Source organism: Melanerpes formicivorus, unplaced genomic scaffold (assembly GCF_026170545.1).
Source record: "Melanerpes formicivorus ecotype bairdi unplaced genomic scaffold, bMelFor1.0.p_v2 SCAF_33, whole genome shotgun sequence".
Classification (NCBI taxonomy): domain Eukaryota; kingdom Metazoa; phylum Chordata; class Aves; order Piciformes; family Picidae; genus Melanerpes; species Melanerpes formicivorus.
Window position 1 is genome coordinate 904044 of NW_027142385.1, and position 13977 is coordinate 918020.

At 48.4% G+C, this 13977-nt stretch overlaps 1 protein-coding gene across 1 annotated transcript in view; it reads left to right on the forward strand.

Moving 5' to 3' along the window:
• Window positions 1-13977, forward strand: part of PAPPA (pappalysin 1) — a 210725-nt gene that overhangs the window by 183539 nt on the left and 13209 nt on the right. Inside the window, exons 20-21 of the mRNA XM_068155635.1 lie at window positions 6431-6502; window positions 10920-11018. Of these exons, the coding sequence (XP_068011736.1) occupies window positions 6431-6502; window positions 10920-11018 (171 nt within the window). The remainder of the gene's footprint in view (window positions 1-6430; window positions 6503-10919; window positions 11019-13977) is intronic.

The window sequence follows — 13977 nt, forward strand, 5'->3', positions numbered from 1 at the left end:
GTGTTGTGTATCATTAATAATACGTGTCTCTGTTTATGGTCAGTGACAGCTTGCTGCTGTGCCATACGGGGAAAGGGAGCAGCTGGTTGCATTTACACGGCGAAGTCTTTGTGGATCTCCAAGTACTTGAATGACGCAAAGGAAACACTTTTAGTTACTTAATTCCAGGCACAAGTAGTGTACAAATGAGCGCAGTATGAGAAGCAGATAAAGGCAGGACAGATCTCTGGAGCCTACCTTGGAGAGGACAGGCACAGATAAAAGATAGGGAGAGCCAGCAAGGGGGAAAAACCGAACAGAAACCCCAACAAAACAAAAAAACCCCAGCCCACATATATTTGTTTGTAGCTGCTCAAGCAACAGCTGTTACAGAAGCAAAGTGGGAAGAGGGAACCACCCTCCTCTGGGGGTTGTTTAGAGCAGAGCTGTGCAAAGCACTTGGGTTTTTTTTCAGTTTGCTGGGAGTTCTGTCACATTAAGAATGAAAAAAAAAAGGGGGACAAAAAAAGTTTTCTCCTAATCCAAATGACTTTGCTGCTGTTGTTGTGATTGTTGGTGAAGCAAAACAACCTGCAGAAAACAACATGTTGGTTTGAACCTAACAGAGAGTTTCACCTCCAAGGATGTTTTTTCAACTTTTGGGTTAATGACAATGAAAAAGAAAACAAACAAAAACCCCAAACCAAAACAAACCACCAAAAAACCCAACAAACCAAACCCCACAACCCTAGAAATTAAACATCCTCTCAAAAGAACAACGACAGCAGCAGCAGTCATGTCAAAAAGTGTCTAAATATTCCTGTGTACTTCAGGACTGGTTTAGGCTGAGTTGCTTTGTTGGGGCTGGAACAGCTTGTTGAAATCAGTGTAAGCTGGCAGCGCCTTCCAGATCAGCATTTTCAGCAGGGAAAAAAACAACAACCAAGAAACAAAAGCAGAACAACCTCAAAACAATTCACCTGGCATCTTCTGTGTGTCTGTGAGCACAGCAACCATCCCTGTTCCCACCATTCCTCATTTCCCGTGCGTGTGCGAGGGGCAGTGAGCTGTTGAAGACACCTCTAGATAGAGCTGCCAAGACTGACTCTGTGGGCAGTGGAGAGAAAAAAGTGAGATACCTCGGAAAGACAGCTTGACAGCAATTTCCCACTGACTGCAGAGATACAGGGCAGGCACCTAATTTCTTAGGTTGTCTGAATGGGAGTACTTGGCTTTGTGCTGAGCAGGAACAAGCTGAATGCAGCACTAGGACAAGGAGCAATGGTTTCAAACTAGAGCAGGGCAGAATTAGATTGGACATTAGAAAGAAGTTCTTTACTATGAGGGTGGTGGAACACTGGAACAGGTTGCCCAGGGAGGTGGTGGAGGCTCCATCCCTGGAGACATTCAAGGTCAAGCTTGATAGAGCTCTAAGCAGCCTGATTTAGTTGGGGATATCCTTGCATAGGGGTTGGACTAGATGACCTTTAAAGGTCCTTTCCAAAGCAAGCCCTTCTGTGATTCTATGAATACTGTGCAAGCATGTGCATGCCTGGGATAGCCTGGAAAGGGCCAGCAAACCTGGCTCTGCCTACCAGTGGGGCTGGGGGTAGCCATGGCCCCTCTGCAAACCTGGACACTGCCCTGCTGCCACTGGTGTATTTTCCCACAGCCATTGCAAGCCCTGGAAGTTTGGATGTCCATTGGTAATTAATGGGAGTTCTCTTTAAATATTCCTCTATCCATTTAAGCTTTGAAGTTTTCTTCTTTCCTTTCCATTACCCTTTTCAGTGGGTGTGGGGCCTGTTTTCCAGGCAGAGAAACTGAGTCATGAAGTGGTAAAATGTTTCACCAGTGCCATGTCTCCCTCCTTCTGGCAGCATTGGTTAAGCCCCTCACCAATGCCATGTTAAGCTCATGGTTAATTGTCATGTTCATTTAGTGCCTCAGGAGTTAGCTGAGATCACTAGATGCCAGTCCTTGGGCTTTAACTGTGGGAGACACTTGACCCATCTAAGGTAGGGACAGATCTTCACTGGCCTCCCTTGGGGAAACCTAATCCCCTCCAAAGCCCACAAACTGATGACATCATTGTGTTAGTCCCACCATGGGAAGGAAGTACAGTGACTGGAGGCACAAGGTTGTCCCTCACAAGGAGAAAATGACAGCTTGATTTGCTTTCTTGGCTCTTGGTTGCCTACTGTGAGAGTTCATCCCAGCTTCCTCTCCCTTGGAAGCATATGGAGTCACAGCCACTGAACCACAGATGTGGCGTTTCTGGGGTAGGGATAGGACCCAAGTCAATAGACCTGGCTGTGCAGCATGGCCTGGGCAGGAGACCAGCTGTGCTGCAGAAGCTGATGCAGGAGAGGAGCTGGGAAGGCAGCATATGTCACTGCAGCAGCTTGGGGCACCTGGCAGCACGGGGAAGGGATGGGGCTCGCAGAGGCAGCACCAGATGGGCTTTATCCCTGTACATCACCTGGCACGAGTCAGATGTGGTCTTTCCATCAACATCCTTTATGGCCTCGTGACTCCACCTGTGATGCCACTGGGACCATGGTCATGTCATACAGCAGTGATGCCTGTACCCTTTCTTGCTTGCTTTTTATACATTGAGTTCAGCTGCCCCATGCACAGGGCACCCTCACCACAGGGTGAGAGTGGCCGTAAAGGGCTTTGAAGATGCTGAGGGGACTGGAGCATCTTGGTGGTAAGGAAAGCATTAGGGACTTCGGGATGTTTAGCCTGGAGAAGAGCATCCTGGCAGAGGATCATCTCAATGCTGATCAATAGCTAAAGGGCAGGGGCAAGAGGATGGGGCCAAGCTCTTTCCACTGGTGCCCAGTGACAGGACAAGGGGCAACAGGTACAAACTGGAACCTGAGAGGTTCTATCTGACCTTGAGGAAAATCTTTGCTGTGAGGGTGCTGGAGCCCTGGATCAAGCTGCCCAGAGAGGTTGTGGAGTCTCCTTCTCTGGAGAGATTCCAGACCCTTCTGGACATTGTGATCTTGGGTGACCCTGCATTAGCTTAGGACTAGATGGTTTCCAGAGGTCCCTTCCAACCCCCACCATGCTAGCATTTTGTATTCTTATGGCATTTATGTGCCTGTTTGGATCACAAGAGGCAGGAACTATGCCCAGCAACCCAAATCATCCCAGATTTCTCAATTTTCCAACTCAGTCTTTGCTTCTGCCCACACACCCTCTCCCATCCCATTGCACTGCACACACCACAGCAGCAGCCTGAGGGTATGAACAGGCTGGGTAGTGGGAATTCAGGGTCTGGGAAAACAGCGAGAAGAACCAGGACCATGGCTGAGGAACACACCCTGAGCATACTCTGCTTCTAGCTCTGTGAATGTTAGCAGTATCACACAGTATCACAGTATCACTTAGGTTGGAAAGGACCTCGAGGATCATCGAGTCCAACCTGACACCGCAGACCCCATGACTAGACCATGGCACCAAGTGCCACGTCCAATCTCCCCTTGAACGCCTCCAGGGTTGATGACTCAACCACCTCCCTGGGCAGCCCATTCCAATGCCGAATGACTCGCTCGGTGAAGAACTTCCTCCTCACCTCGAGTCTGAACCTCCCCTGGCGCAGCTTGAGACCGTGTCCCCTTGTTCTGGTGCTGGTTGCCTGGGAGAAGAGGCCAACTCCCTCCTGGCTACAACCACCCTTCAGGTAGTTGTAGAGGGCAATAAGGTCACCCCTGAGCCTCCTCTTCTCCAGGCTAAACAATCCCAGCTCCCTCAGCCTCTCCTCATAGGGCTTGTGTTCAAGGCCTCTCCCCAGCCTTGTTGCCCTTCTCTGGACACGCTCAAGTGTCTCAATGTCCTTCTTAAACTGAGGAGCCCAGAACTGGACACAGTACTCAAGGTGCAGCCTAACCAGAGCAGAGTACAGGGGCACTATGACCTCCCTGCTCCTGCTGGCCACACTATTCCTAATGCAGGCCAGAATGCCATTGGCCCTCCTGGCCACCTGAGCACACTGCTGGCTCATATTCAGGTGGCTGTCGATCAGCACACCCAGGTCCCTCTCTGTCTGGGAGCTCTCCAGCCACTCCGACCCCAGCCTATAGCTCTGCATGGGATTGCCATAGCCAAAGTGCAGCACTCGGCACTTGGACTTGTTGAAAGCCATCCCAAATTCATCCCAGGATTGAATTCAAGTAGAATGTCTCTAATTGTCTGTGTTAGCAAAGTAGCATCCAAGGAGAAGGTGAAGTGACTGGAACTGCCACTCAAAAGCGATGGGAATGTTCCACTGACCCAGTGATTAGTCTAGCACCAGGTGAACTGCCTTTCCTATGCTATGAAGAGCTGCCTGGGGCTACACTCCCTCTCTCTGGAGGATGTCCAGTCCAAGGCTGTGCAGCCCTTGGCACTGAGGATGACCTTGAGTGAGAGCTGCAAGGAGAACACTGTCCTAGCAGAGACTTCACCTACCATTAATTCCTCTAAGGGAAGGTGCTGGGGTTTTCATACTGGGAGGGCTGGGAAAGTGGTCCGTGCATCTTCTATGAGGGATTAACTCTCACTTGTAAACACCCTTTCTTAAGAGCCTGCTTCAGAGCTCTTGGGCTCCTTTTGTTAGCTCCACATGCTCACACACATTCACACATATCAAGAGGTTTTGTAAATATTGATGCTTCTCACCCAGGGGAATGTGAGATGCTCTTTGGAAGTGCACTTCTACAGATTGGCTGGCTGGCCTTGGGTACAGGAGGCAAACTCCTGAGTTGTTCTACTTTGGTTTAATTCTTGAGTTCAAGCACTCTCAAACTGCTTCCTTTCTGCTCCCCCCTCTTCATCTGTTGACTGGCCTTGTTTATTTTGAAACCCAGAAAAGCTTCCTTTCTTTTCCCTCTGAAGTGCAGTAAACAGAAGAGAGGGGAGGGGGAAAGAAAATCTCTCACCATTCGTGGCAGGCAGCAGCCTGGAAATCTCCAGCTGTCTGTCAAGAGCATGCTGGGGGAAGGTCTGACACCACAGGGCCCCCGCACCTTGCAGCCTCCCTCCCGGGGGATAAACAAGGTCCTGCCGCCGCGCCCGGCCGCCGCTCCGCACACAGACAGGCCCTGTTGCGAGGCAGGTGGGGCAGGCAGGGCTTGACTAACGGTGGAAAATCCGAGAGCATCGGAAAGATAAACAGCCCCAGTCAGATAGTATAAAAGTCCCTTTGCTAGCACACGGCAGGTAAGCCTCAAGTGACAGGAACTGTAAAAACATGCTGAGGTTCCCCCGCAGATGGGTGAAATTAGCCCTCAAATAAGCCGGGGAAGGGATGGCTTGTGTGGCAGTTCTTCCCCAGTGTTAATCCCTTCCTTCCCCAGGCCTCCATCCAACCCTGACCCTGGCTTGGGGTGAGCACCTCTGTGTTCACCTTGCCCAAATGAATGTGGTAGTGCTCCATCCGTGGACAGTAACCTGAGGTGAACGTTGCACCTGATGTCCTGGTGGATGGGCGGGAGCCCTGTCTCCTAGCCCTCCATGGCACTGAGCCACCATCTCCACTGAGGGGCCAAACTTGTCATCCACTCTTGAAATCTATGTTTCCATGTCTACAGGCATACAATGGCTGCACTTGACACCCCCTGCCAATGGCATGTCATCACTGAGCAGGCTGCTCATCATTGTTGCCCCAAAGGAGACACTTCAGACTTTATTATAAATACAGAAATGATAAGGCTCACATAATCCAGCAGGTGTTGTCCTTCCTAGGGGTTATTCTGAAGGCATGTAGTGGGATACACTTCCACTTAACATCTAAAGGATAATGTGAAAATGCATCTGAAATTTACCTTCACAGGATCATAGGAAGTGAGGGGTTGGAAGGGACCTCCAAAGATCATCGAGTCCACCCCCCCCTACCAGAGCAGGACCATAGAATCTAGTACAGGTCACACAGGAATGCATCCAGATGGGTCTTGAAAGTCTCCAGAGAAGGAGACTCCACAACCTCTCTGGGGAGCCTGTTCCAGTGTACTGTGACCCCCTTGTCCTATCACATGGTGCAACTGAGAAGCAGCACAGATACGATGGCTAGCAAAAGAGAACAATGTTTAGCAGCACTAAAGAAGTCCCTCAATTAATTCCTAGAATTAATTCTTCCCCCTATCCAAGAGCAAGACAGGGGACCTGTGCCTTTGCCTTTCCCTGCCACGTTCCCCCACCATGAGTGAAATATTGGACATGACATTTAAGGAGAACCTTAAATATTATTTTAATCTCAAATGTTCTGTTATTGCAAGTGTGAAGTCCAACACTTCTTGTAAATACCTGGAGGACAGCCAGGCCCTGAGAACACAAGAGGTGTTAGGAACTGAACTTCATTGGTTAAGTACAGGAGAGGCATAGGAGCCAGCACACTGACTTTCTGTACACTGATTTCTTTGTCTTAACCTGTTGGGTTTTCTCTTTTCTTTCTTCCCTCCAGAGCGTTGTCTGCACAGCAGGACTCAAGTGGTATCCTCACCCTTCCCTGATCCATTGTGTCAAAGGCTGCGAGGTGAGCTTTGGTGTGAGTTCAGATGGTCTGTGCTTGCCCTCCTAAATGCTATGGTAACACTCACTGCAGTCACCTGGGCTCTAAATGCTGTTGTTCAAGTGGGGCAAACAGACTTTGGCCCTGAATGTCCTATCAAGCAGACTGAGATCCCCTGCATCAGTTCTGACACTCACTGGTGAAACTGGTGGGTTTATAGAGCCGGTGCCTGGGTGACTCTCACAGGAGTTAAACAATCAAGTAGCTCAGCAACACTAGTAGAAAATCAAATTTTCCCAGCATCTGGGAATTTCTGGGAAGTAGCAAAAACCTTCAGTTGTTTTTTCCTTGATTTAGACATGTTATTAGAGGGCTACTTCTTTCCAAAGCCAGCTAGGCTTTGGGCTTTGGTGTGTTCAGATGAACTTTTGGAAAGCCAAGGCAGAAATGACATCACTGAGTAGACAGCGCAGCTGGACAGTGAGCAAAGCACACATCCCTCTACTGTGCACCTCCATCTGAACCAGAAAAAAAAGCACTTAAATTTCATCTGTGATGCTTTTTTTACAGTCTTGTGTCTTACCTGAAGGCAGCAATTATTATGAAGGATGTTGTTTCTGCTGGAAACAGCCTTTGAAAAATCTCAGAAGTCTTAAGATGCTTCCCCTGGTTAAACAGGACTGGAACACCTCTCTCTGGGTCATGGTGCTCATGTGTTTTCCATCATAATTGTCCCTGAGTGACTCACCCATGGCAAGTTGGTCCTTGTGGAACCTCTGTAAGGCTGGGAAGCTTCGTGCCCATTTTAGAAGTGGGGCAGCTCACAGGCAGAGGAATAGCTGCTGCTTTGTTTACAGGGACAGGCAGTGGGGAAGCAGTGTCTTGACCCCCACATCTCCTGACTTTCTGCGGCACTGTCTGTGCTCTCAGCACCCAGTAACCCAATTTTACAAGCTCAGTGAAGTTATTTGCCCAGAGTGGCAGAACATGGCACAGAATTCCTAAATCTGACACGAAGCTCTAGACCACATTGCTGTGCGCCATGTGATTTGTCTTGAAGTGAAAGACAGGTTTCCTTCGCATACAAATGTCGGGCCCAAGAGGGTAATAACTCTCCAACAATGTAATAGTTTCTGTCTAGTTGTTCCCTAAATGAAAAGCATTCTGCTGTCAGTGCTGTGAATGTCAGGAACCATCTCACGCATTGCATTCATGCAGGCTGGCTGGGCGCCCCTATTCTCCACAGAGAGCTAAAATAACATCCCATGGCCATTATGAAATGCCATTCAGGTGCTGATACACCACTGGGTAACCATTCTCCTGCTGTTTAAGGATAGTTGTTACTGAGGCAAACTTTGCAATGATGTAATAATTTACCAGAAGCCATTATTGCAGACATGTTTTTGCTCAGCATCATCTTCCTTTCCATCATTGTTAATTGCCAGACCCCTCCACATCAATAGGAACTTTCTTCTTCTCATCGTTCATTCAGCAGTGTCACAGCATCACATCACAATCTATCATCTCAGAAGGCTTTGCCCAGACAATTGATAATGGCCTCTAGCATCATTTTTAGAGCATGACGCTTCCAGGATCCACGGATGGGCCAGAGCTTGTTCTCTGGCATGAGGATCGCAGGAGAAATGCTGTCTTCACCAAGGTGCTTTTCACGACTGTGGAAACAGGGACTAATAAGGCAGTAGGTCAATGACCCCTGGCCATTGGGCTGATCCAGTCCCTGGTGTATCATTGTCCTTAGCGTTCGGGAGGATTCCCTGACCTGGAAGCTGTCAGTGGGGCATTTTTGTGCTCTTGGCATCCGTGGGAACCCCCAGTGCTGCTGCAAGGTGATTCCTTGTCGCTCCCTAGTGGCAGGAACAGAGGCTGAGGAGTCAGCCCCGCACTTCTCAGCAGCTCACTTTGGGTGTTTCAGTAGAAAAACAAGTCCCTCTGGCCTGCCTGTATAGTCCTCCATAAAATATAGGAGCACAAAGATATGTGTGAAGAGAACTCACCTTCCACAACCAGGCCTCCAAAGTCTCCCAAAGAAGGAGTTTGGTACCAAATCAGAAGGGACGCTCTTTGTCTCATTCTTCTCTTCCAAAGGACTGCCTTGCCTACTCTGTGCCAGTGAAAGGCAAATTCTTCCACAAGTTTCTTTTACTGATTTTCCACTATTCACAGGTGTAGGGTACAGGCATAGGCATGGAAAATTAAAGTCAAGCCATTCTTGACAAGGCATGGCCAGGCAATACAAGGGAAGCATGGAGAAGCCTACAAAATGTCCTGGGAGTTTGGGCAAAGGTTACAGTTTTGAGTATGACCAGGTTGGCATCAAAATAATTCTTATAATCCTTCTCTTTTAACTCTTAGCATATTAATTAAATTGGGAAATCAAACTGGTAAATCAAAGTCTTTGCCCACATAAATAAGTTGTTCTCTATGGAAATCTATAAAGTTAAGCCAGGTCACAAGGACCAGAGCCTCACCATGTAGCTCTGATTTCCTTGTCAGCATTTGTAGCTAAACAAGTGACATGCAATGAGTCAGTCACCTCCTGGTAGTCCTGCTGAGGCCCAGTGTTGTTATCAGTGCCTGGATTTCCCATACCCTGACAGAAGAATTTAAATTTGCACAACATCAGTAGAAGTCTGTGGCTCCACCACTCCACAGGGTCTGTTTCCATAGGGATGAGCAGGGCCATGGCACTGTCTGGACACAGCACCCGGGTCTTCAGGTGTCTATCATCAGGGTGATTCTGCTACTGGAATTGGTGCCAGATCCTTTCAGAAAACCTCTACCAGCCTCCCCACCCACTCTGCAATGATGCCTTCTTCTAGGGAAGTTCCTGATGTCTTTTTCTCAGTGCAGAATAAATGCATTTTCCAAAGAGCAGAAGAGATGGGAATGATCCCATGAGCCTGGGCATGGAAGAAGCATAACAGAGATGTGAGAGTGCTCTCTGCTGAGCACCCATTTCTCTGAGCTTTCCTTGGTGTCTGGGATTCTCATGCCTTGCACAGGGTTTTTTTTTTGTAGTGTCAGACACAGTTTTGACTTCCAAGACTTCTGTGCTTACTGGCCAAGAGGGCTCCAATGTGTGCTGAAATAACAGCCTTCAGGCCTTCTCCTCAGAGTTGTGATTATTATTCAGGTAGTGTGCAGCACATTCTAGTGATCACATTGCACAGAGTAGTGACCACACTTTCTTTTTCAAGGTGATTTATGAATTTTACTTAATAGCTCCCCACAGTGTCCCTCCGGATAATTGCCCTTATCCCAGCTCTGAGCTGTGGAGCAGGGGGAAATGATGTGTCACGGCCAAGGTCACATGCACTCACTGCTGGTTGGAGAACATGAGCATGTGCTGAGCTCAGGCCACTTCCCTTTCCCTTTGTCATATGTTTTGTGCCCTCGTTGCTGACACTTGTTGCCAACCATATCCTGGGCCGCATCAAAAGAAGTGTGCCCGGCAGGTAGAAGGGGGGATTCTCCACCTCTTCTCTGCTCTCATGAGATCCCGCCTGGAGAAGTGTCAAAATCTCAAACTCCCAACACAAGAAGGACATGGAACTGTTAGAGTGGGTCCAGAGGAGGACACAGAGATGACCAGCTGGAGCACCTCTGCTCTGAAGACAGGATGAGAGTTGGGGATGTTCAGCCTGGAGAAGAGAAGGCTGCAGGCAAACCTTACATCTGCCTTCCAGTATTTGAAGAGGGCTACAGGAGAACTTTTTACAAAGGGTTGTAGTCACAGGATGAGGAGCAATAGCTTCAAACTGGACAAGGCTTGATTTAGATCAGACATTAGGAAGAAATTCTTCCCTGTGAGGGTAATGAGGCACTGGAATAGGTTTCCCAGAGAAGTTCTAGAGGCTCCAATCCTGGAAGTGTTCAAAGCCAAGCTGGATGGGGCCTTGAGCAAGCTGGTCTAGTAGGAGGTGTCCCTGCTCAAGCAGGAGGGTTTGAACTAGATGATCTTCAAGGTCCCTTCCAACCCAAACCATTCTGTGATTCTTTAGCAAGGAGATCTGTGGTGGAAAGTACAGCTATTAAAAGCAAGCCAGTTTTGCTGCTATACATAACCTGCTTCTTAGCCCACATAGTTTTGGAAGGTTAGCTTAAAATTATCAAAAAGTGCCACAGTTTTAGATGTCTTGGTGCTGTCTCAGGGCCTAGTCAAATTAGTATTCCTGAAGCATCATCATATGTGGGATGTGAAGAACCAACAAGGGCTCATTTCCCGTCCATCTAGTGTCCTTTTTTTTTTCCTGTCTGCCTTGAAGGGAGAAGAGAATAATTATCTCCTGATTTTCAGGGCAGTTGTCAATGTCACAAACTACAAGGCTCCTTCATGGCTTCATATTTTCCTTCTGACATATTGTTACAGCTTTTATGCACGTCCACGTTCTCAGCCTTTCTCTGCTTTTTCCTTTTTCAGCCTTTCATGGGGGACAACTACTGTGACTCCATCAACAACCGGGCCTTCTGCAACTACGATGGTGGGGACTGCTGTGCCTCAACAGTCAAGACCAAAAAGGTAGGGATGCCACTTCCTCTTTTCACTGGGAACTCCTTGGTGAGTTCTGTTTTGTGTCTGGGAAAATGGTATTTTTAGTAGAACAGGGGGAGATCCAAGGTCTCAGAAGGACTGAAGACATCAGCTCACTGTAGGCACTAAGTTCTTGTGGCTCATTTTGAAGTTTTCTCTTGATTTGCATGTGTGTTTCCCATTATAACCCATCTTATACCTCTGCAAGACAGGTTCTTGAATAAAGTAGTCCTAAGAGTTCCTTGATTATTACTGTAAATGCACTCCAGCTGATCCACAGGCAAAAGCTGGCTGGCTCCCTCCAAAACTCTGGGGTGTATTCATCAGCAGAGCTGCACCTACCACTCAGGAGGCCTTCACACAGAAATCTGAGAAGGCTCTATTTGCCCATCCTGATATCCATCCTCGTGACAAAAAAGGAAACTACAGGTTAGGAGTTGTTAAGAACAGAACAGAGAGCAAAACAAAAGCATCATCATAGGTCTGCACTTGGATCCATGTGTACCCACAGGCACGTGGCTCAGTGATGACCATCCCATTTCCAAAGGGACAGAGTGGGACAGAGAAGGGTGTGGAGCAGGGCTGAGTGGATGTGCAGAGAACATACAGGCCAGGACCTGCAAATCTTGCAGAAGAGACAACAGGCAGAATGAGTGGCAGAGATTTCTAAACCATTTAATGCAGAGAGGATGATTAAGAAAGTGCAGTCCACTGGTTCTTATCACACAGCAGTGAGAGGATGAAATAGTAATTACCTGGAAGCACGATGCAAAGAGAGGAAGTGCTTATTTGCACAATGTGTATTTGAAGGACAGGATGTGTTCCACAGAGAATTATTGAGAACAAAAGTATTCATGGAGGTTAGCTCCATCAGAGGCATTTAAACACAGTGATCTGGATGCAGTGTTGCTGGCTCAGGAGTAGTTAAACCACAATCTGCCTGAGCCTGGTGAAGGATCCCTCCAAACATCCCCTTTATGTGCTTCTTTAACAGCCATTTCTGGCCACAGTGATAGTGGAGTGATGGAGCTTGTGGTTCAAAGCAGCACAACCTTTTGTACTTTTCTAACCAAGATAGAGTTTCAATTTGTTTCCCAATGAAAGGAAAGAAAATTTTTGGCCTCTGCCATGTGAGATCTTTACCTTATCTTAAAGATTTGAGTGTAGATCAGGCTGTAAATCCAGCTATGCTGAGTGTCTGGTATATTGGAATAAATACCAAAACTTGAGGGAGCTTGTGCTCAGCATATAACATCATTCAGTTCACCTGCCTGAGGAAGGTCCCCACTACTGCAGTGCATGTGCTGAAGACCTCTCTGCAGGGAGCAGTCCTTTCTAAGACAGCTTTGGCTGGAGGCTTCTTTACCTTGGTTGAGCCAAAGATCTCTTATCAGTTCACTACTGCTGGCTGTCTCTGGCCTGGCTGGAAACACGGGGGAAGGGAAATGGACATGTCTTGGCAAGTGGAAGAAGTGAATTTCTGCACTGGGGAAGAGGTAGTTTTCCTAAATGTGCTTCTTTTGGACAAGTTCTCTGCTCTATCGCTGTGCTTTTGCAATTGTCCCTGTCAGCCACTTGCTGGGAGGGAAGCATGGGCAGGTGAGCTGCTCTGCTGCCCAAGGGTGGAGTAGGGCATGGAGGGTCCATACAGGGCTCCCTGCTGAAATGACCACTGCAGAGAAGAGCAGGGTGACAGGCAGCAGCTTGTCTTCAGTGTCGTATCCAAGAACAGATTCCTATCTCTGGCTGATTTTCCACCTCCTTGGGAGGAGCAGCCCAAGGGCAAGCACAGCTTGCTCGCTGGCCTCACAGGCTCACCAGCTGGGAGGATGGAGCTGGAAGTGCCTGGTCGCTCAGCATGGCATAGGTCTTCTCCTCCTCCAACAGCCTGCCTGGGAAACTTTATCTTGCTGCCTCTGGGCTTGAAAGCAGAGGATGAAAAATCCCAAGAGGTGTCAGAGCAGTGGAAGTGAGGTGGCTGGGAGGGGACCGACCCAAACCAGCCCCATCAAGAGTGGAGCTAAGGGCACAACATGTTGCTGGGGTGGGGACAGGACTGAAACACAAGGGATGTGAGTGCCGAATTGAGGGATAAGATTAAGGTTTGGGAGAAAAATTTATTGCTGAGCAGGGAGTTGAGACAGAGTGGGATCTGCACAGAGTTTTGAGCAGTTACCAGCCAGGCAAGTCATGCTCAAAATATCTGCTGCTTTGCTGCCACCCAGAAATGAAGTGACCACCCAAGAGGGGAAAAGTACTTTGCAGCCCAGCTGATTACTGGTTTCTGTGCTAAAACTACCTGATGCAAAGGGAAGGTAGTTCAGACGCAGGCAGCTCGTCACACGTCTGAAGCATTTTCCCTGTGGAGGGTTTGTAGCTTTTCAGAGAAAAGCCAGCATCCACTGGCTGCACTGGGAGCTGCATCTTTGTGACTGGGGGAATTAGACTTACCCTCATTTGTGCTTTAGAAACACCCACCCTAGAGATCACACAGTTTGAGAGCTGAACCACAGAGCCATTGCTTCCTCAGCATGCATTCAGCTTCCCAAATATTCTCTTCTTTCCCAAAATACCACCAACATCCCAGGAGCTGAACAAGGAGCTTGGGAGGAGTGAAAAAAACCCACCTTTTCTTGGACCTTCCATGTCAAAAGCAAGATGCTAAGTCCCAGTTTATTACATTTATAGGGTAAAGAGGGGAACAATAACCCAGGCAGTGGGGCCTCAGTGTCAGAGCCAAAGAGGTGGCCGGCAGCGCTGCTCTGCCTGCGAGGCAGCCGCCGACACCTGTGGCAGCAGCCGTGGGGCCACGAGTCTCGGCTCTGAGAGTGATTTTCCCGTCGGAGGCCTTTGACTGAGACCAGATTTCAGGCAAGGCTGTTCAAATACAGCCCTCTCTTTGAAGAGGTTTATGAGTGGAGCGTTACAGGAGATATTCCAAAGGGAA